The sequence below is a fragment of the Puntigrus tetrazona genome, chromosome 24 (genome assembly GCF_018831695.1).
Source record: "Puntigrus tetrazona isolate hp1 chromosome 24, ASM1883169v1, whole genome shotgun sequence".
Taxonomy (NCBI): domain Eukaryota; kingdom Metazoa; phylum Chordata; class Actinopteri; order Cypriniformes; family Cyprinidae; genus Puntigrus; species Puntigrus tetrazona.
The window spans coordinates 10,728,290-10,751,159 of NC_056722.1; the positions used below are offsets into that span (position 1 = coordinate 10,728,290).

General features: G+C 35.5%; 1 protein-coding gene across 4 annotated transcripts in view; it reads right to left on the minus strand.

Moving 5' to 3' along the window:
• Positions 1-22,870, minus strand: part of dpp6a (dipeptidyl-peptidase 6a) — a 343,738-nt gene that overhangs the window by 61,779 nt on the left and 259,089 nt on the right. For all 4 annotated transcript variants that reach the window (XM_043226511.1, XM_043226513.1, XM_043226512.1 and 1 more), the window contains 2 exons: positions 21,867-21,981; positions 11,261-11,359 (listed from right to left, as the gene is read on the minus strand). In XM_043226511.1, coding sequence (XP_043082446.1) covers positions 11,261-11,359; positions 21,867-21,981 — 214 coding nt within the window. The remainder of the gene's footprint in view (positions 1-11,260; positions 11,360-21,866; positions 21,982-22,870) is intronic.

Below are 22,870 nucleotides of genomic sequence, written 5' to 3' on the forward strand. Positions count from 1 at the left end.
CACACACTTAGTACTCTCACCAACCGCGCGGAGCTAAAAGACACTTCACGCTGAGCGGGAAAGAAATCTGACGATTACATCATGTGCCTCTTTTTCTTTTGACTCCGGCTACTGCTTAATTGCACCTGATTAAATTGATTTCTTCTTCTTGTAAAGGTAATTTGCTGCTGGAGTCGTCTGCTAGGGCCGGAGAAACAAAGTGAGCGAATGAAAATGTGCCGTGCTGTAAATCCACCGTAAAGCTCAGCTGCCCTCCGGCTCAGGACAGACATGAAAGAAATGCAATTATAAATTATTTCAAATGCTTTCAATTTAAAGGTGATCCAGCAATCCTAGTGATACAGAATTGAGATTGATGTCACTGAATTTCAGCTTATGGCATTGTCATTGCTTTTTTTTTTTTTTTTTTACGTGGTAGCACAATAGTAGTAGCTATATGCTTTTAGTTTCAGTTAGTAAAATACTATGACTTCTTGTCGATGAGTCAGTTATATCATTTCTTGTCACTTTTAACAGTTTGAACTGGCAACTAGTGAGAAAGTGTCTTTTGTCAAAAATGCTAAAAGTTGACTAGTTGTCTTTAAGACATAATTCCACCTTGTGAAGCATTTAAATATGACAAATAAAGACTACAAGACAAAAAAGGTCGAAGCTCATTGTGTTATATAATAAAAATGTATTCTTAAAAAAGGCTGCAAACGTATTTGCTTGTAAAATATTATATAAATATGAATTATTACTCTTTAAATAAATATTTTAACAGTAAAAATACATCAAACACTTCTGGGCCGCTGTTTTTTTGATACATAAATATATACATGTAGAGCCAGTGGATGCATGGGCCCATGTTCCATTGATTTTAGATATCTGTTTCACTGGAGCAAAGACTGATGGAAAACAAGCTTTAAGCACATCTTTTGAGTCCTATCCAGATGCTGTGCTTCCCCACTATCATCAGCATCACTGGTGCTCTTTGCATAGGAAAAAAAAAAAGATGGACAACAGACAGTCGGATGCAGAAATAAAGTTTTACATTTTATTTAACAGTTACATTTAAATTTTTATGGTTTTAGGTGCCTACTGAAATGAAAAAAAAATAATATATATATTTTTAAATTAATAAGTTAATACTATTATTTCTATTACTATTATTTATAAGCATTATTTAATTTTTATTGTTGTCTGGAAACAAAACAAATGTTAACGAATAATGTACGTTTTTTGGCTTTCTTTGATTGACGTTCGTCACACGTTCAAGTGAATAACCAGCAATGAAGTGATTGAAATAAACCAAAACTGACTCCAACATCTGTCGTCGCTAAGGCATTAACCCATGCAGAATCAGCGTAAATCACATCCTGAGCCTCTTGAATCGAACCACATATCCTGTGTATCCTTAGGGAAGGCCTGCCACATTTCCCTTCCTTCTCTAAAGTAGACAGGGTGTGATATAACAGAACCACCAATGCCTCCTGCCTGCCTTGAGTGGCTGTTTTGGCTGTGATTTATAGTTATCAGCAATGCTGATCAAGGTCGACCGTGCGGCTCATTTTTCACCACCTGCTGTCAGAACCCAGAGCGCGAGCCGGCTAGCCACAGGAAAGCCTGCCCCAAGCAGCCACATTAAAGAACATGATGCTTTATTATACAGCCACGTCTGTCCATCATAAAACTGAAAACACACACACTGTAACACAAGGCATCCACAAAGACATGTAAATGTGGCCCATCACGCACAAGCATAAAATTTGACCCTCTAACACAAACTCTCTCTATTCTATTTCTATTCTTTCCACTTGTTTTTTTTCTTATTTTTTTATTCTACCCTTCATTATTTAAAAAAACACCACTACCAGTCATAGCACTTACATATTGTTGCTCTTTTGTTGATTTATATCAAATTTATTTTTTATGTATATATTATATGCATATATAACAATAAATATGAATTTACTAATGCATAAACTTAAATATATATACTGTATGTGTGTTTACTACAGTATACAAATGTACATTCTGAATGTGAGCAATCGCTATTAATCGTTTGACAGCAATTATTATAATAAAAGCATTTTATGCTGCATTTTTGTGGTTGCAGGATAACTGGCTAGTACTTTTATACTGTACCAAAAAGCAACAATGTTCAGAGATTATTACTGGATGCACTGAATATGATTACACACATCACCTCTCAGATAATCAGTCCCAAGTCACACACACACACACACACACACACATTCACATTTCCCTTCAGTCTTCGAGTCACTCAAGCGTGATTCAATGGATACATAAACCTCATGGGTATTTGATCAGGGCTTCTTTTTCCACCTCTGTGTACCGATACAATTAACAACCCCCATAATTCTTATCCAGCCAATACAGTGAAACTCCATGTTTTACAAGTCAATCACTCGTGCAGTCTCGTAAAGCTGTTCAAATATTAGGCAGGTGCCTACTGAATCGATCTTTTACAGCAGCCTAGTTCGTCTTTCGAAACCGTAATCGTTGCACAGAAGCATAAAAAAATCATGTTTATTGATGTACAAGCATCAACTGGATGTGATATTCCTGAAACAGAAGGTGTGAGGGTTAATCTAATTAAGAGTTGGATGAGAGCAGGGGTCACCTCCCACAGACAACACGCAAAGAGAACAAGAGAGTTATTATGAAAATACATGCTGGCAGCCGCATCACACATATGAATATAAGCCTGCATCTCACATCATCTCTTTGCTGTCTGTTTTTCGTTTTTTCTTTCACCCTGCCCACACAGGGGGCATCCGTATACGTGACTCTAGTGTTAACGTTTACGTGCTGTTTTTCTGTTGCTTTTGACTCTTTGACATTAATCATTATTTTAAAATGAGTCAACAAAATTTACCATCTGAATTGACAAGATTTAACCAAACATTGCAACGTTTCAGATATTGTTTAACAAACACAAGTTTTGAAATAACATAATTGGCACACTATTGTAATACAGTACTGTAAACGTACATTCATTGTCTGTGTTTTAGTTAAACAGAACCCAACTGGGTAGACATTTTCCAACATATAGAAATTTTCTGTATTGATTTTTAATTACGTATTTGCATTCCATTTACATTTGAGCATTTGGCAGATGCTTTTTTTTCTAAAGCGACTTTTGATCAGTTCATGCATTCCCTAGGAATTGAACCCATAGCCTTAGAGTTGCGATATTCCCCACTGTTTGAGCTACATGAATGCATTGTATCATGTTATGTTTTATGGTTAAAGAAGTTAAGCAGATAATTATCAGTATTGTTTCAGACCATCTACAGCTTTTTTTGTGTGCGTTCCAGTTCCACTAGTACCATTTTGTGTAGAAATTTGTAATATTACATTTATGTTGTGTATTTCTGTCAATGGAGCCGCTAACAAAACACTCCAGTGTTCATTCACTGTTTGACTCTGAAATAGGTCACTTAACAATTTGGTCACACTTTAGTTTGGGGATCAGTTCTCACTATTAACTGATCATGATCTCTGACTTTTGGCTCAATAAACTCATAATTTGCTGCATATGAGTATGGGTGGATTAAAAGATCTAACATTTGCTCATGCAGAATAAGACATTAATATATGCTTTATAAGTACTAATAAAGAAATAACAACAATTTGGAATTGGAAGAATATAACTCACAGAAGCATAAAAACATTCATAACACACAAACAAATACTGAGTAAATTGGCCAATCTTTTCTTGAACACCAAATAAAATGTAATCAACGCTACTCAGAAATATATATTTTTTGGTGACCCCAATGCACTGGAATATAGCACTGCTATGTGAAGAATATGTGCAGTCGCACCTTCTGGATCAGTATTTGCGTCAATAGTGTACCCACGGAAATACTGCTTTCTCTTATCTACAGATAAAATAAATCTTTCTGCTCTCCAGTCAGGTATTTGGTGGGTTTATTCATGTTGATAAATATGCTAAAAATCGGAGATTAGAAAACAACTGTAATGAAAATGATATTACCTACAGCGCCATTAGAATTCCGTTCGTATCCTCAGCACAGGGCGGCTCTTTTTGCTCAATGAACTCTGACAGCACTGAGAGTTTTGACACTGGGGGGGTGCTGGTTTGCTTGAGATTGCTGCTAACTTTGACAAATTATCATGCGAAGTCGATGACTCCCATCAAAGTTGAAAGACATTTACTCTACCATTCATACTCTTGTTTGCTTAATGGCATTCAGCGTGTACACACTCAGCGTACGTCCGGCTCCGGGTGGCTGCTTAGGCTAAGGACACAGGGGTGGGCCATTAAAATGGAACCAGATGGTTTAGGCCACAGTAGGCATTAGCTCAGTTTAATTTCTTGTTGCGAGTGCTGAGTAACGTCGATGATGTATCTGTTTGATTTAGACTCCTAGCTAGAGAGGCAGATCAATGGGCTCCACTAATTATGCAATTATATAGCTGCTTTAGTACAATCATAATGGGGGCAGGCAGACAGAATCAAAATGAGAGAGTCTATTACAGCCAAAGGGAGATAGAGGACAGAACAGTGGGATGAGGAACACTGGATGACAGCCGCTTACTGCAAGATGGCTCGGCTTGATTCATGATGGCAAAGATGATTCAAGGCAGATCCTAAAGGGTTAGTGCACACAAAAAATGAAAATTCTGTCATCATTTACTCACCCTTGTGTCGCTCCGAAACCACATTATTCTTCAGAACACAAATGATGATATTTTTTATATTTCCTATCGTTTTTGTTCAGTTTAACCCAAGACTTCTTCAAAAACATTATCAATTTAAACTGATTTAATTTAGGCTTTTATTCATACATTCGATGAACACACACACACACATAACAAACATCAAATGTGGTCAGTGGAAGCTCAGACTTGCTTGATGCACTGGAATATGACAAGCTTGTATGTTTGAGCTACCTTTGATAATTTTCTATGGATGGTTAATGGATGGATGATTAGGAGACAATAGTAAATATACCTTAATTTGCACTCTGAAGTTGAACGCATGGGTTTGGAACAACATAAATAGTACAATATTTACAATTCTTGGATGAACTCTATCAGAGGGACATCATTAGCTTTTATTTCCTGAATTGAAAGTGATGCTATTTCTTCATAATTTTCTACATAATACGTTTTCTTGAAGGCAATGAGGAAATTCAAGTGTTCTATTTGTTTTACTATGTCAGAGTTTTACTACCAGAGAACTTCTGAAAACACTAGATTTCTGTGATGGAAGCAAGTGGTCGATGGACGGAGAAGCCCGAGGGAGAGAAAGGCTTTGCCTGTGTAAATAAATTACCTGTATCATTGATTCATTTATAGATTAATTCAGTATGAGCTGCATCAGCTGTGACGTTCTGACTTTGATTGATGAGTTGTGAAAAGTTCTTCGGGGGAAAAAAAAAATAAAAGGGAAAACATATTCTGTGCCAACTCGGTATTAAAAATTCAATTTCTGGCCTGTCCTTGGAAATCAAGTAATAGCTAATGTTCTAAATAGGAACTATGGGCCCTGCTTTCTGTGGATCTGCCCAGCTAAGTGCTTCTGACACTTTAACGAAGATCAAATAATCAGCCAATGATGGCCAGAGCAGGGCTCTTTCCTTTCTCTAATTGACAGTGGCAGGGCCAAAGTCTTTACATACATTTATGATTTCACTGCAGGTGAGTCACGGGGAGCTGCGTAATCATATTAAAATGGTGACAAACCGTGTTATATCCCACATTTCCTACGGTTTCTCTTCACACAGATTGTAAAAAAAATTACGAGAAAGAAAAAGATATTTTTGCCAAAAATATATCATATATAAATCAATACCCCAAAAAATTGACATTGAAATTACAATTTTTTTTATGTATTTAAATACATTTTATATGTGCATGCACGCTGTAAGGACTAATATATTTAGTTATTATAGAGGATCTTGTTGTGTTACTCTTTTTTCCCCCCTCTGTTTTAGCTGGCTGAGACTCCTTTTCCAGAATGGTGCCGCAGGTGTTTTTCAAATTTGAAGTGCCATCCTTAAGTGTTTGTCCTCTTGACACAGTCTGTATTCGATGACTAAACCCCTGTGTAGATATAACACAGTTTGCAGCTTGGAAAGCTTTGTTTATTAATAGAAAGACTGTAGTTTTTCCACACTGCATCGCTGTCACATGACTGGCTATTTTATAAGCAGATAGAGGTTTTCCATGGTATTTGTGTGCCCACTATTATACTAGGTGCCTTTATTTAACTTTTTTTAAAAAAAAAAAAATACTTTTGCTGCTATTGAAGGGTTAAGGTTTGAGTAAAGCTTTGATGGTAAGGTTAGGTTTAAGATTTTAGTTCTACAAATAGCTATTGAAATGAATTATAGATGTTATTACATGGAGCTACAGCATAGTAAGTAACTATATACACACACACAATACGTGCATTGTGATAAATAATTATTTTAAATGTTATTAGTAGTTGAAGATAGTTCATATGTCTTCAAAGGGTAATGATTTAATTTAATTTTCTTTTACGTTTTCTGACGTGCACTAATAACCTTAGCATTTCAGTAGTCAAAAATGGTAATAATTTAGATATAAATGGTCTAAAACATATAAGAATAGCCCTCTGATTATTTAGCAGATAGTTTTACCCAAAGAACACACTTTTTTTAATGTGTAGGCCTGCTTTAAGACTTCAAAATAAACACCTGCTACTATGATTGGCTAACATCTTGGCATATGCAATTAGCATTAAATCTGACAAAAACTTCATTTTTACTATAACAGCCATCAAGATTAACAAATCAAGAAAAGCGGTTGTATCGTAGCAAAGATCTCACAAACACTTTCATCATAACTAACAGTGAAAACTAAATATAAACAAGAGACTCGTTTGAAATGTTTAAAGTGTGTTACTGATTATAATAGAGTTTTTTTTTACAAAAATATGATCACTAATGGACAGATAGCTGATGATGATTTTGAAAAAGGTAATATTCTTCATTGTTAGTTTATAATGCTAATAACTAAGGTTTACATTCCTTTTTTTTTTCTGTCTTTAATTTGACAGAACAGTGTTGAGAGGACAGGAAGCAAAATGGGATCAGGAAAGATGCGCAAGAAAGGAATCAAACTCAGGGTCGAACAAACACTTCCTTATACTAATATTAGTGCCGGGCAACAATTTGACTGTGATTAATTGCGTCCAGAATAAACGTTTTTGTGTAAATGTATATGTGTGAGTGTGTGTGTAACGAAATGGTTGTTTGACAAAGCTCACAACAAGAAAATACAAAACAAAGAGTTCTTGTAATGATACGAAGGATGAAATGGGTATAACCAAACATAAATCAAATGTAATAGCAGACAAAGGAACTAAGAAGAATACAGGCTTTAAATACTAGAAGTTTAATCAGGGAGAACAGAATCAGGTGTGGAACTAATTAATCAAAAACCATGGAAACAAATTAGGAAGGAGAAAGGAAACACAATGCAACTAAACCAAAGCATACAGTGTGTACTGAGTATATTTATTATGCATATAGAAATAAATTATATATATATAAATATATATATATATATATATATATATATATATATATATATATATATATATATATATATATACACACACATATGTATGTAAGAAAGATTTTATGTTTACATATTAAATATATTTATATAAAAATAAATTATATGAATATAAATGTATACATGTAAATATTTTCTAAATCTATGTCTTAATAAATACATAATAAATATACACACATATGTTTATGTTCACAAAAACTTTTGGATGTGAATAACTGTAATTAATCGGTGGCCATGAAATGCTGAATGTAATGCATTGGTATATTATACTTAAAAAGAAAAGTTTAAAAAGATGAATAAATGCTGTAAATGCATTTATCTTTTTCATATATGATTTTAATCTATTTATGTCTTATTTTTTAATACTACCAGTTAAATAAAAAAAAACATGAAAGTAACGGCGAAGTAAAATGGTGTGAAGTCAAAAAGCACCACAGTGATTGTAAAAACGACGCAACAAACATTTAATACAAAAAGGCAAATGTGGAAATAAGAACAGTATTTAAAATTGTAAAACTCATTACTGAAGCAGAGAGGCAGAGGTTTCTCATCACCTTTCAGTTCATTACTTTCCGACAGATCTGTTTACCTTTGCTGGACTGACATGAACGATAACGAGCTAAAATGATGGTGTGAAAAATGGGCAGAGCATCAATCAATACGAGAGCAGAGACATTGTGCCATAATTTCCAGCTAAATTACTCCGCCCGCTTGCTAGGCGGTGAACTGCGCTTTGTTATGTTATGAATCAAAGCCAGAGGAGATGAATGACTGTGAGAGCTGAGTTAATGTTCCTGTGTGAGAGTGATGAGGGTCTGCTGATGCCTCCATATAGCTGCAATGCAGGAACACGGACTAAATTGTAATGAGCAAAATGATCATCACTGTGCTTTAAATGCGTCGAAACATCTACAAACGAAATGACGTGGATGTTGTTGACGTGCGGGCGGCAGATATAATGCTGTTTTGGTTTTGTCTTGTTATGTCTGGCGATGATTAAGTCACCTTAAACATTCCTAAATGCAAGATTTTGAATGGGTGGGAATGTAGATTTCGGTTTGTTTCTCACGCAATATATATAATATCAAATAAAAAAAAAATAGTAAACTAAATTGTATGGATCACTTTTGTGCTTTTGTGTCTTTTATTTTCTTGAAGCTGGAAAACTTGTAACACTTTAGAATAGGGGATGCTTATTCGCTATTAACTACAACTTTTCCCTCAATAAGTTTCCCTAATTTGCTGGTTATTAATAGCTGGTGAGACTATTATGTTTCATTATGTTTAGGCATTAAGCAGGATTAGGCATGTAGTATAAAGTCATGTAGAAGAAGGCATTCTAATAAATACTAATAAATGGCTAATATTCTAGTAATATCTAGTAATAGTATATAGCATGCTAATAAGCAACTCGTTAGGAGACTCTAAAATACAGTGTTACCGAAAAACTTCGGTCCCTTTTCATTGTTACTACACTGAAAAAGAACAGAAGTGCTGTTTGTGTACAGCAAATGACAACTATTTTAATTTTGGGGTGAACTATCCCTTTACAAGCAAAACATTTGATTAAATTGAATTTTTAATGAAAAAAAAAATTCCATATGCATGAATTAAATGTTCTCAAAAAGATCAGTGAAGGCCACCTTCCGCCAGATCAGCTACAGCCAAATGAGATCAGCTCAATGAACCTCAACAAAAAGATCAATAGCATGCATTTAGAAACAGCTAAATGTGATTTTTCATTTCATGCTGACTTTAAGGGTAAGCAAATCAGAAATTGATGATACCACAATAATAGACGATAATTAAGTGACATAAATAAACAACTTCAGTGAGTTTTTGCTATTTTTGTGTGCAATATGCATGTAATTGTCTCTGAAGCGTTTGTGGCTGAGACTGGAGCATGAAGAGAGCTTCCATATCTGCACAGCCTAAAGCAGCTGATTAGAGGAGACAGCTCAATGAAGCTCAAACCAAATCAGACTGCTTGATTAATCTACCCGCTGATAAACGCCTCCCTCCGTTCACATCAAGTCATCCGTCTGCGTGAGGAAAAGACATCACCGTCCAGACACATGTCCACAAAGATTTAATCACCCCCATTTTGACTTAATTCAGCATTGTAGAGTTGCCCCAAAAACAATTTGGAAACCTTCAGACCCACTTAAACGAGTCTAAATGGTTAGAAATCATATTAAAGAAGGTCGTCTGCACTTTTGCATAACTTTTCTAAACCGTTTTTGCTAGGAGAGGCCATGTTTTTGAGATTTTATTGAGAAAAGTGTGCTTAAATTGCAATAAAAGTGAGATATTGTAATATGAATTAAATTAAATATGGAATAAATATTTAATATTTAAAGATTACAAGGTTTAATAGTAGTTTTCATGCTTTATACTGTAAGAACACAGTCACAGTAAAAGTACTTGATTATGATTTTAACTGCAGTCTAGTACTTGATATCGCATTTAAAATGAACATGCTAAAAGAATTTGAAACTGAATAAAGTCATTGCGCATATATATTTTTTTAAATATAGTTTTTATATTTTATATTTTATATATATATATATATATTTTTGTTTTCTATTCCGATGCTGGACGGTTGTAAAAACATTTCACTACATGTCATTACCATGTATGTATGTGTATGTGACAAATAAAATTTGAATTAGAATTTGATACAAATATCTAAATATATGACACACACACACACACACACACACATATATATATATATATATATATATATATATATATATATATATATATATATATATATATATTATATATTATAACTACTAACTTAGTAGTTTAAGTGCTTGTCAGTACAATCAGCAGTACACTTTAAACATAAATTAGAAAACAAATAAAATGCTTATTTAAAAGTAATTATGTAATGGCGTATAAAGATGTAAGCAAGTTCTACTTATATGGCTCGACAAATCAACTCAAATTGAATTCAATATAAATTTAAGCATATAATAAAATGTTCACTTAATTGCAATTACCGTGCAATTAACTGACTGAGTGGTGAATTACTGTTAATTAAGTATATATTCTATAAAATATATTATTTTTGTAGCAAGTCCTTGTTTTAAAAGTACACACAAGTGTACTTCTTTTTCACAAGTGTTAGTGGATTTTAATTATTCAGATCATACAGGTGTCCTTGCATATAATGAACCATACATTTCACAATCACAAAATGTATATATAAGCACATATATAATATAATATAATTTCAAATCTATGTCTATATTCCACTTATTACGACCGCATCATTTAAAACTTTTTTTTTTTTTTTTTATGTGCAATTCAGACAAGACATTACTATACGCCCCGATAATTTAGCAGTCACTGTGCTTGGATACTGTTACCTCTTTCACCTAAAACTTTATTTGAGTTTCAGGAAGATCTTGATTTTCAAATGTTTCAAATTGACTTCAATTTGAAAAAAAAAAAAAAAAAAATCAATACTTTCGTTTTATCTTCAAGAGGAAATTAGCAATGCACAAGCCTGTATTTCACTGCCTCTCTGAATTGATTATGTGCACAATGAGAATTATAGTACGTTTGTGACTCAATGCTGAGATAATCTCTGCAATCGTATCAGATACTGGGCAGATAATGGAAGAAACGCAATAGAGGAAATCAAATGTCTGCTGATGAGAGCACTTACTGCTGATCCACTTAGCGTTTGGGTCGTGAACTTTGAAGTCTTTCTTGAAGATTTCTTCCACTGTAACTTTCCCCTTAAAGGCCAGGCTATCGTCCTCACCTTTAGAGAGATATGCAGAACAGAAAAGACTTTTAGATAGTGATGGGAGAAAGAAAGCTTTCAAAACAACTAATTGAACAAATTGCTTCACAAAATGATTCACAAACATTATGAAGCTCTAAAAATACCACACTCTCGTGATGCATTCCTTTTTTTAAACTTTAATAGATTGAAGTAGTGTTACATACAACGTGCCTATATATATGCTTACTTCCATACTATATAGTATTAAGTAAGCAGAGTAGTGTGTCCAAATACTTTTTCATACTTCATTCATACTTTTGCTGTCCCATGAGGCCACTGGAGAGGATTTGTGAATAGAAATGAAGCAACACAATTGATACATCACAACATATCAGATGTCAGAATTTCATTCATACTATATAGACATAATTTCTGAATGATTGCGAAGAATGTTTTTCGGATGCAGCGATATATGGTTCACAGATAGATTCGTACGAATCACAGAGGTAGTAAAACATTCAAAGTATGATTTACAGGGCCAGAGTTTTGACTAACAAAGCATAATTTCTTGCACAATTAAGTCACATGTGTATAGGTGAGGTATGCACTCAATAACAATCATATATGAGGAAACCTAATAACAATAAGGGCAAATCAATAAAAACATTCACTGCTGAATGAACTTGATAAATTATTATCCTTATTCAACTTTATGTTGAATATTTTCAGTTATACCTTATTAACATCTCAAATGTAACAAGATGCAGGAAAATTTTGCTCTATATGTATGTCTAAAGTTGCCATTTACTGCTGCAATGTCATTTAAATGGTTATTTATGGTATCTGTTAAATGTCTGTTTTATTACATACATACACAATATTTTTGAAAAAATACAAGAGATATACTAGCAGATTATAGAAATCAAAATGTATTTCATCTGACTCCATTGTTGCATGACATATCTACATGTGTGGATAGTTTTTAGTTTTTTTTTACTCAAGTTTCTAAAATACTAACATATTCATCATAGTTTTCTGCACGTAGAAATTTTCTTTTTTAAACCTAAACCTCAAACACCGTGCATGAAAGGGTTAAACAACGTAATAAAAACTCAGCAATACATGCCTGTACCGACATAATAAAAGCATGGCTACGGTCACATGTGCGTTTCAGTGCTATTCACTGAATATTTCACATTAAAACGGCTGCGAAACATACAGTAAGGTATGTAATATCAGTGCTGAAGAAACTCACCACAAGCACATATCTTTAGTGAGCCTGGGTTGAATAAGAATCATTTAGAAACAGCTATGATGATAAAAAAAACCTCATTTGCTCAAATATGTGACTTTCACGGTATAATATGTGCTCTAAATCACTGACTTGGAATAAATGGTTTGCAAAGGTTTTGAAACTTCACAAAGAAGTGTTTGGAAAATGCCCATCAAAACATTTAGCACCAAGACTCCAAGTTTATTTGGTGTAACTCACAATCTTCACGCCTCCATCCTCTGCTCAGAGCACGTCAAAAACTCTAAGCTTTTCAGGTTCATGGGAGGCAAACTGTATCTGCATTGGGCTGAATTGGCTGACAGTCTTTTCTTAGAGGGCAGCCTGGTGATTTTTCCTCTAAAAGAAGCGATAGTCTCTTCGGTAATGGCAACTGCAGCTTCTGGGCTTGATGTGAAAACCACAGTGCTCTCTTAACGCTGCGCTGGAAAGTTCTGACTGTTCCAGCTTCCAGCGGTGCCTGGGCTCATTATCTCAGCCGTACCGCTGCGCTCAGGGCCCAAAGATCACCTCCATCAGGCAACCTCTGTTTGACATTACCACTCATTCGTTCAGCTCGTGGTGCGAATGCACCAACTTACCGCCACATCAATACCTAGACACCGAACATGCGACGTAGTGGAAAACCATTTTAAATCGCATGCATTCAGTAGGAATGCGGCGGCAGAGCTTTGCATTAAATGACAGCCCCATAAGCTGAGAATGAACACCAGAATGTATTCAGTGTGTTTGACAGAGAAAGCGGGGAAGAATCTATCAACTCACGCGCACTTCATCTCGCTCCGACTAATATTAGGCTGTCACTTTGACTCGTGTACGCATGCGGGTTCACGCGTGGGCCGGGTGCAATTCTCCAGTGCCGCAGAGGAGAAAAAAAAAAAAAAAGGTAGGACATGGGAGTAAACACAATCAGGCGTCCCTCTAGGCTCTGCTTTAGACCAATTGAATGTTTTATTATTAAAATAGGCTTTGTGCATTTACAGCTGATGCCAGCACTAACCTGATTTATTTAGTCATAATTCCGCACATCAGATATGATCACAGAGTGCTTTCGTCTGGCATATGGCTCATTTCATATGCATTGGAAGATGCAGAAAAGGCAATATCTGATTTGTTTCACTTTGCTGTCAGGACGAGCGGTTTTGTACATCCTAAATGCAAAGAGTGCAGAAAACCAAACATCGGAACCACAAAGAAACACACGATTTGAGACCAAAAAAGTATGTAGTCTTACATTGACTTGTGGACTATGGTGTGGTCCATTCTGCAGCTTATTTTGGCCAAGAGCTGCCCATTTAGATAGGAAAGGACTGCCCGGCTAATGGTAAATGACCAAGCGCAGCATATTTTTCTTGTGCCCAAGGATATATAGTTTGTTTTTTACTAACAGGGTCTGCATGACTGATAATAAGATAGATTTCAGTCTATTGTTCACAAGATAAGCATCCAAAAATAGAGATTATTTATAAAGTTGAAGGAGCATTCAACGCGGAGATAACTTTTACCAGCTTTAATCTTCAACGCACAAATAACTAATAATACAGGCAGGCATCCACACACATAATAGAAGAGACCGGAGAATCTGACACGGCAAACACACAGGTTTATAAAGGAGAAAGGAAATACTTGGGCGTGTAAAACAACAACAAGACAGTTCTATGACCTGACATATCACCCCCTCCCGGAAAGGTGCGTCCTCGCACCTAAAAATGGAACAACAAAGCGAGGAGCGAACGGGAACTTGGGCGAAGGTGGAGGACGAACCCCCAGGAGGGGGCCAACAAACAAAGCCCACGATTCACACAGAGTCCATGGAGGAACAGATGGAGGGAAGAGCTAGGGAAGAAACAGGAGGAGTCTGGAGCAGGAGGAGATCCTGTAGGATCCACAGCCCTGTCATGCTGATGGTCCACGGTGGAAAACATTTTTTATTAAACACTTAACAGTGAAATACAATCCCCTGCACGAAACCCTGGGTCGGGGTCAAGTCTCTTAAAATGTCTGATATTTTTATTTATTTACTATGCCAAAGGTATTTTTTAAACTGTCATGTGTAAAAACACATTGATATTTAAGATTTAATAGTGAATGATATTGTCAGCTACAGGACTCTAGAGTGCGAACAATCTGGTGGCATGTACGACTAAAAAAATTGGTCGCACCGGTGTGACTAGCCGTTAAGAGGGGAAAAAAGTCTCTGTGACTCTGAAAGTCTCCCTGTGGTTCAACACAATTGCACACATTAGACATATAACATGGTCTAAAAGCAATCATGTGCTTATGATACGCAGCATCCCCACACCTCTAAATCTAACCATTGCATCTCATATATTGCCAAAGTCACTTTCTGCGTATAATAGAACACCAAACACTGCCATTGAAACACACTTTCATTAGATTGGGTCCAACACTTTCCCGTTTTTCAGAGCAAATAAGCAATATACAACAAATCACAATGGCTATCTTGATGAGTATTCAAGTTAACGCAGTCGGTTAAGTCTTAAATAAACAGAAAATATTGAATGTGTTATCAGTACAACGGATCAATGCATTTATTGTATTAGGCTAATAATATTAATCAAGCAAAAAATAAATAAATACTTTTTATTTAGGTAATTTGTATAATTGTATCTAATGTTCACTCTGAGGAATAAGCCCCCCTAAAGATGAAATCCTAGAGCCAGAGCCCACTGAAATTAAAAAGGGGAGTGGCTTGACCACTTTTCCCGGCTAATTTAGATTTTCTTTTTATTTGATTTCTCTTCATGTTTTAAGCTTAAATTTCAGCTCGTTGAAGCACTTTAAGCATCAAAACCTACGTTAATTTTCTTGTAGAATTGTGCTTCAAATAATTGTTAGTCAATTATTTATGGACAATGATTTGAGTGCTCCTAACTTTTGTGCTGGTGCACCTCAGAAAAAAATTAGGCGCACCAGTGCAATCAGTGTAAAAAGTCAGTCTAGCACCCTGTGCGAACATAGTAGTAGTCTAAACGTTCTTCAAATCCATATCAGCAGGAGTACAAATAGTATTTGTAACTCAGCATGATTTTAAAAAGATTTTTTCCATCCCCATACCGTATTCTCATATTTTTTTGTCACTGACTCATTGAGAGTGCTTGAACCTATTTAATTAGGGGGGGGGGGCATTACATACAATTCGGGGAAATCTAATAGGAGCTTGTGATGTCAGCTAACGTTTTTGTGTACAATATGCACTGGGCGGCCCATGAGCGGTCTGTGGGAAGGCCGCCTGAGGCTGATACTAGGCAACATTTAAACGTGAGCAGAAAAAGAACTCGGCTGGTAAACCGACACGTTACATAAACATTCAGCTATTAGGCAAACAAGATATAATAATCCTTGCCAATGAGTTCAGTCAAGTGAATTTCAAAGAATGACAACAAAAGAAATGTCTTGGAATGCGTATTCAAGTCTTATGCCCCGCTGCTGTGTCTATGTTAGAGCTGACAGCTGAGGGCTGATTTTCTTGCATGGTGCACAGAGGAGAAATGAGCCCAGCTGGAAGCTTCTCTGCCTGGCTGCCTGCTATAGACAGAGTCTGCAGCATGCCTGGACTGTGCACTATTAAAACCGAGCTGCCCACCATTGCGGCTAGATGAATATTCATCACTGTAAACGCCCATTTACGAAGTGCACTGTAATAAGCAGCCATTTAGAGCATAAACCTCGGTAATAGGGCTTTATTATTAGAAGAAAAACAGCCAAGCACTCCAGCAAGTGAATGAAGAAGATCTTTGGAGAATTGCGAAAAACATTGTGCGCATTTTGGCGCAGATTTGGCTCCGCATTGTGCCGGAAACTCGTCCCTTTTCCGTAATGGGTCTTGGGTAATAGCAGCCTTAAAAGCCTGCATGGATGCACACTCATATCTGCCAGAAGCAGTTTACCATTCAAGCATTTCTGGCACTCTCTATTTGTCGCACTATGATTTTGAAGGCAATCACATGAACCACACTTGCTATTCACTGAAAAAAATCATTCATCAATTTCACTTTTATTTTTTTTTTTTTTTAAGGTAAGTGGTTGCAACCAATTTATTTTAGCTACATTTAAATAAACAAATTTAGTGGAAAGTTAGTCAACTACATTTGTACATTTGTTATTTAAATGTTGCTAAAATAAATAGTTTGTAACCACTTACTTTAAAAATGATTCTAAAAGAACAGAATGGTGAAAAAAAAGTTTGAGGTCAACTTCAAATTAGAATAATGTGTCATAGCATTACTGTTTTGTAATGTACAATACTTTGCCCAGATAAAAGCAGATTTAGTAAATAAAACTTTCACATTTCATAAACATTAAAAAGCTAACCAACCAAAAATTATACTATACATATTTAAATTCATCTTACACTATGAACGAGTTTATATACATTTTGCATTTTAAATCAAAATGTTTACAAATTTTAAACTTTCTGGCAGTCTCATCAAATGTGAGCATTCATTCATTCACTCCATTCCATTCCTCAAAACCAAAGAGATGTTACTTAGATCAGTTCTATGTATGTAGTGCAGAAATAGCACGATGCATATAATATGCGATTTTGCACCCATCCTGCATCTTAAGTTTCTGTGTAAGGAGTCGTTAATGTAATGTTAATGTTAATGCCTTTGCATAATATTAAAGTGGAAATCCACTGCCAAGAAAATGGTGAAAAAAAGGACCAAGTAACTGAACGCATAAAATGAGGACAATCACGGGCATTAATTAAAGAACAGCAAGAGCTTTCATAAGCAGCAGAAAATGGGAGATGTTCTCCACTTCAAAGAGTCAGAATGACTGAATGAAAGGAACTTTTGTTGGTTAAGAAGATCACAGTGTTATCTGTAAGTCTGTGCTGATTTCATATGCACTGCTCTTTGTTTGACAGACATGTGGATCCTACTTGTCAGCCCTTCGGCCTAAAGTTAATGAAACGATTAAAAGAAAATGAAGACCTTCCATTTCAGCACATGATTCATTATTTTTTTCTTAATAGATGCTGCTTCATTGATGTGGGGCAGAAAAAGACAGCGTCAGTTTCATCATTCGCCAATGTGAAAATGCAACTTGAATGCTAAGGGAGTAAAATGACGAAAGGCTATCTGTATTTTTGATGCACTGAAGAAGTTTTCATTGTATTTTGCGCCTTGAAAGATGTACACAGGATTGTCTATGTACTCTGACATTGTTAGTATTCACGAGAGAGGCTTGTGTAACTGACCCAATTCACTGCTGTCAGCTAAGATATCAGCAAAATATTTAAAAATCGTTTCAAATAACTTTTTTTTTTCCAGGGGAAAAAATGGCTCTGGAAGTCGCTCTGAAATATTCCTGGAGAGTCAGAAGGTGACTCGGCTGATCCCTACACACAAGAAAAGCGCAATTTCTCTAACAACAGGACAGAGAAGCGGAAATAACTGTGGGAAGGTTATCTGACAGACCCCCCGCTATGGTACCACCATGTGCAACATTTCCTGAGAGATTTGTGAAATCGGAGCAAAAGGAGTTTCTATCACAAACCCTCAGAAAAGCGAGTTCCTCTGGCATGTCCAATTAGCTGTCATTGTGTCAGTCAAGAGTCAGTCTTCGGTGAGATATGTTTGATCTAAAAACATAATAATAATGCTGGGATAAAAGAAGACCTGACCTAGTTTTCCAGTCAAAGCACTGATCGAGCCCCATCATATCAACCTATCCGTTACATGAAAGAGAGGACGTGTCACAGCAAGACAACAGCGGAGATTGAGAAAAAACACTCGGGCTAGAGGAAATCCAGAGTAACATCAATGATGGAGTGTGGTGGGGTGTCAGGAGCATTTTGTATCTGGCAGTGTGGATAACGCTGAACTGTTCATCAGCAGGGCAGCGGGAGGACGGTGAACTGACAGGGGCTCTATTACTTTGACCTCCTCCTGGGACTCGCGGGATAGGCAATGTTTTTTAAAGCTGAAAATATTTTTTGAAAAAAAAAATTGCTTACATTTTTAAGAGGATTTTACCACAAGATAAATACATATAATAAATGTATACAAATATTTAAATACAAACAGCAAAGCAAATGAAAAAACAAACAAACATTGTACTTGAAACGTTTACCTCAACCAGATATTTAAGATTTCTGACAAGAAAACAAAGTTTACTAGTCCATCTTACATGTAGTTAAAGACAAATATTTTTTGTTGTTGCTGCTATCTATCTATCTATCTATCTATCTATCTATCTATCTATCTATCTATCTATCTATCTATCTATCTATCTATCCAAAGGTTTGTGATCTGTAAGATTGTTTTATGTTTTTTATTCACCAAAAGACATATTTATTTGATCAAAATTACAATATTGTGAAATAGTAAAACACACGATTTTCTATTTGTGAAATATTTTCAAATGTAATTTATTTCTGTGGTGCAAAGATTAATTTGCAGCAGCATGAGCCTTCAGAAATGATCTAAATACACTAATTTGTTGCTTAAGATAAGCTATTATTATTACTACCATCATTAGTTGAAAATGGTTGAGCTGCCTTTTTTTGTTTTTGATGAACCTCTCTTATCTAAAATAGAAATCCATTTGTAACATTATAAACATCTTTATTGATCAATTTAATGTGTCCGTTTATATTATAACTGGCTATATCTTAATACAGGTTTCTGGCCTCCTGTATGATTTATTGTGCCCATTAATTCAAGAACACAAACACACACACACACACACACACAGACACAAGAGAAAATCTCAGAAGCATTTGAAGCACCATTTCCTATTATTTTTAAACCCTTCCTTCTATGCACCTGTCAAATAGAGACCACTTATCATGATCCAATCAAATCCTGAAGAATAAAATCCCACCCTGCATGTTTTTATCATTAAATATACTGTTTCCCTCTGAAATATCACATCGTAGAATTCAAATGTGTAGTGAATAGTGCCTCATTCCAAACTCAAAAACAGCATTTGTGCAATGTGCTTTTTCTGAATAAATCAGGTGCATTATATAAGTGACCTGGTTTACACACATGCAGCAGTCTGTAGAGATCTTTGAGACACTGTCCTATGTCCCATCCGGCAGTTTTGGAGAGGTGTCAGGACTCAAGCTAAAGACGCCACCTGCTCGGTCTCTACGGCCTGTGCTCATTCTCTCTTCCTCTATTAGCCTGACTGCCTGAACCATCCCCTGCTCCAGTTTAGACAGAGCACAGACGTGAAGTAAAGGACTGCAGCCAGACAAAGTGTCCAACTGGACAGAAGATGATGTGACAACACACACACACACACACACACAGAGACAGAAAACAAACTACATCGGTGTCACATCTCAATCTCTGCCTCCCATTAAAAGACTTTACACTGATCTTATTATTAGACAAAAATGTAAATGTGTGGGAACAGACAAAACTTCTCAATTAGTTTCTCAAAGACTGAATCTTCTAGCTTAATGTAGGCAAACCAGCATTCACAGAATGCTAATTAAAGCACGGCTGGGAGATTTTAATGGCTTTCAGAGAGCACGGGAACGCAGAGATTTATATTGCCCAGTAACAGGCTTCACTGGCCACGTACACACTGCAGTTCAATATGGTAGTTCCTCATCTAGTGAGTGCTTAATCCTGTTCTATACACAGATTGGCTGCTTCTTTGCAGAGAACAACACTGAAACATAACTATCCTAAAGCTGATGTTTGTCTATGGAAGAAGAAATAAGCAATTTTGGTAACGCTTTACAGTGCTTTACTGTACACTGGACAACACTAAACTCAAGTCATTGTCTTACTAACCAAAAGAGTGAGCGCACCTCTATTAATTTGGATTAAATAAAACATTCAGCACATTTTGTTAAACATGAATAAATCAGCCAATGTAACCTATGTAACCTATGTAATACTGTAACAGTTGACTAAAGTAATACAGTTCTTTATTTACACAAAATAAATGAATATTACCTGTGAAATTCTGTAATAACTAAATCCTGTAAATGTGTTAATACAGTTTATTCCCTGCTTGGAAAAAAAAAAAACTAAGCAAATCTATAGAACCCATCCCAAAAAACAACGGAAAATCATTTTATAATAGGAATTATATTATAATTAGGTTTTATTGTAAACTATAATAGTGTCTATTGGTATTTGATGGATTATTTGGTGGGATGTAATCTGGCAGATGCAATTCCTATTGGAATAATGCCCAAAACACATGACCAAAAAAACATTTGTGATGGTTTCTATTGTTTTTTTTTGTTCATTTTTAGCTGGGTAATCACTATCGCAATTAGATATCTCGCCCAAATTGCCCAGCCCTACTTGTTACATGAATTTACTAATATAATAAACAGTAAATTATCCATAATTACAAGTAAATTGCTCAGCATTTCATTGTGAAATTACACTTTAGCAAGGACACAAACTCTAAATCTGTCTAGAAGTTTACTAACATATTATTCTTAGATAATAAAAAGAGTAATAGTAATGTAGTAATGGCTTTTAAACATTCAGTTTTGCCATCACAGGAATAAATCATATTTTAAATTCAAAATGTTAAATTTAAATTATTTATATAATAAACACAGCCTTGGAGATGTTTAGAAAATCATTATAACATATAACCTTTAGAATCAGAGTGTACACTAGAGTGTTTTTTTAGATTGGTACCAATTTCTGTCACTTTATTGATCCCGATTGTATTTGTGTCATGTAAATATTGTTTGTTTGAGATTCCATCATTCCTCCCCAAAAAAGTTGATGCAGACTAACAATTGGACCTCAGAAGCTAAGTAACAACAATAACATATTTTTGTAAAAATTTTCCTGCCTGTGGCCAAAAGAGACTACATTTTAAATTACTGTGGGGCATATTTTTTTGGCACTTTTACAGCCAATTTAGCTGCAGTATGAAGCCTGTTTTCACACTTCACATCTGTGTTGTTTGGCCACACTGAATGTGTCCAGAACTCTTGTAAGTCATTGATTTTGTTTGCGTGGTTGTGTCACATATGCAAAAACTTGTCCCAATTGAAATTTCTAAGTACAAGCCAAGATGTTTTGGAAAACATTCAAGGTGTTCTGGCAGGATGTGGTGACATGAGAGGCTGCGTCTGTAATAGGATTGTGCACCTGTACGTAGACACTTGAAAAGTGCTGGATTGTTAACAGCATCATGTTGTTAACAGTTGTGTGTGTGTGTGTGTGTGTGTGTGGTGTGGTGCGGTCCAGAGGCTCATGGCCCCGGGCCCTTTGCTCCCAGGCTCCATACCTGGAGTCAGCAGAATGACAGAGGTGACGATCAGAGAGCAAATGACCAGAATAACAAGCAGTGCAATCGCTATTCCCTTCCAGTTCCTCTGCGGAGGGTTACTTCCCACCAGCTCCTACAGAAAGAGACGGACAAAGAGAGAGAAAGCATGTGAGTCGATGAATGCAAATGGGAGGTTAGTCAAGGACAGTTGTGTGTCAGCGAGCAGCGCCTCCTGGGAAACTGCTGTGGGCCTAAAACAATTTCTGCCACCATCTCTGTACAAAAAAAGTGTCATTTAATGTGACATACATTATTGGTAAGATGAGGATGGTAAGATCTGATGCTCAACAGGGCTGCATATATTTGATAAGAAATATAGTCAAATGAGTAATTATTTGAAATATTATTTTTTACATTTTAATGACTAATTACATGTCATTTATTCATGTGATGGCAAAGCTGAAGTTCAGCATCATTACTCAAGTCCAGAAATTATTTTAATATGCTGATTTGCTGCTATTATAAACTATAAAAAGTGTTCCTTTGTTTATATATGTATGTGTGTGACTAAAAATGGATAACTCTATTTAAAAAAAAAATATTAAAAAAGTCAAAAAGTGGCCTTAATATCACTTTTGAATAATTTTATGCATCCTTGAGGAATAAACATAGTAATTTCTTTCAAAATAATAAAACTATTTTATTACATTCAAAAAATGTACATCAATTTTGTTCATGAAGATTATTTTCCCCCAGAAATGCTGCAAGATTTATTTGTTGAATAAAGTTTAAAGTACTGAAAAGCGTGAGGGCGTTTTAATTTCCAAAGGCCAGAAAACGCATATATCATTTCTATTTGCTTCACGTTATGTGTATGTAGAGCAACTATGTAGAGCAAACGATAGCTATTTTCCAAATGAGAGGGTCTTTCACAGATGTTGAGCGTAAAACAGAACACATTTCCTTGCTAAATATACGGCAATAGATATAAAAGAAAGAATTTGTGATAAATTAATGCTAGT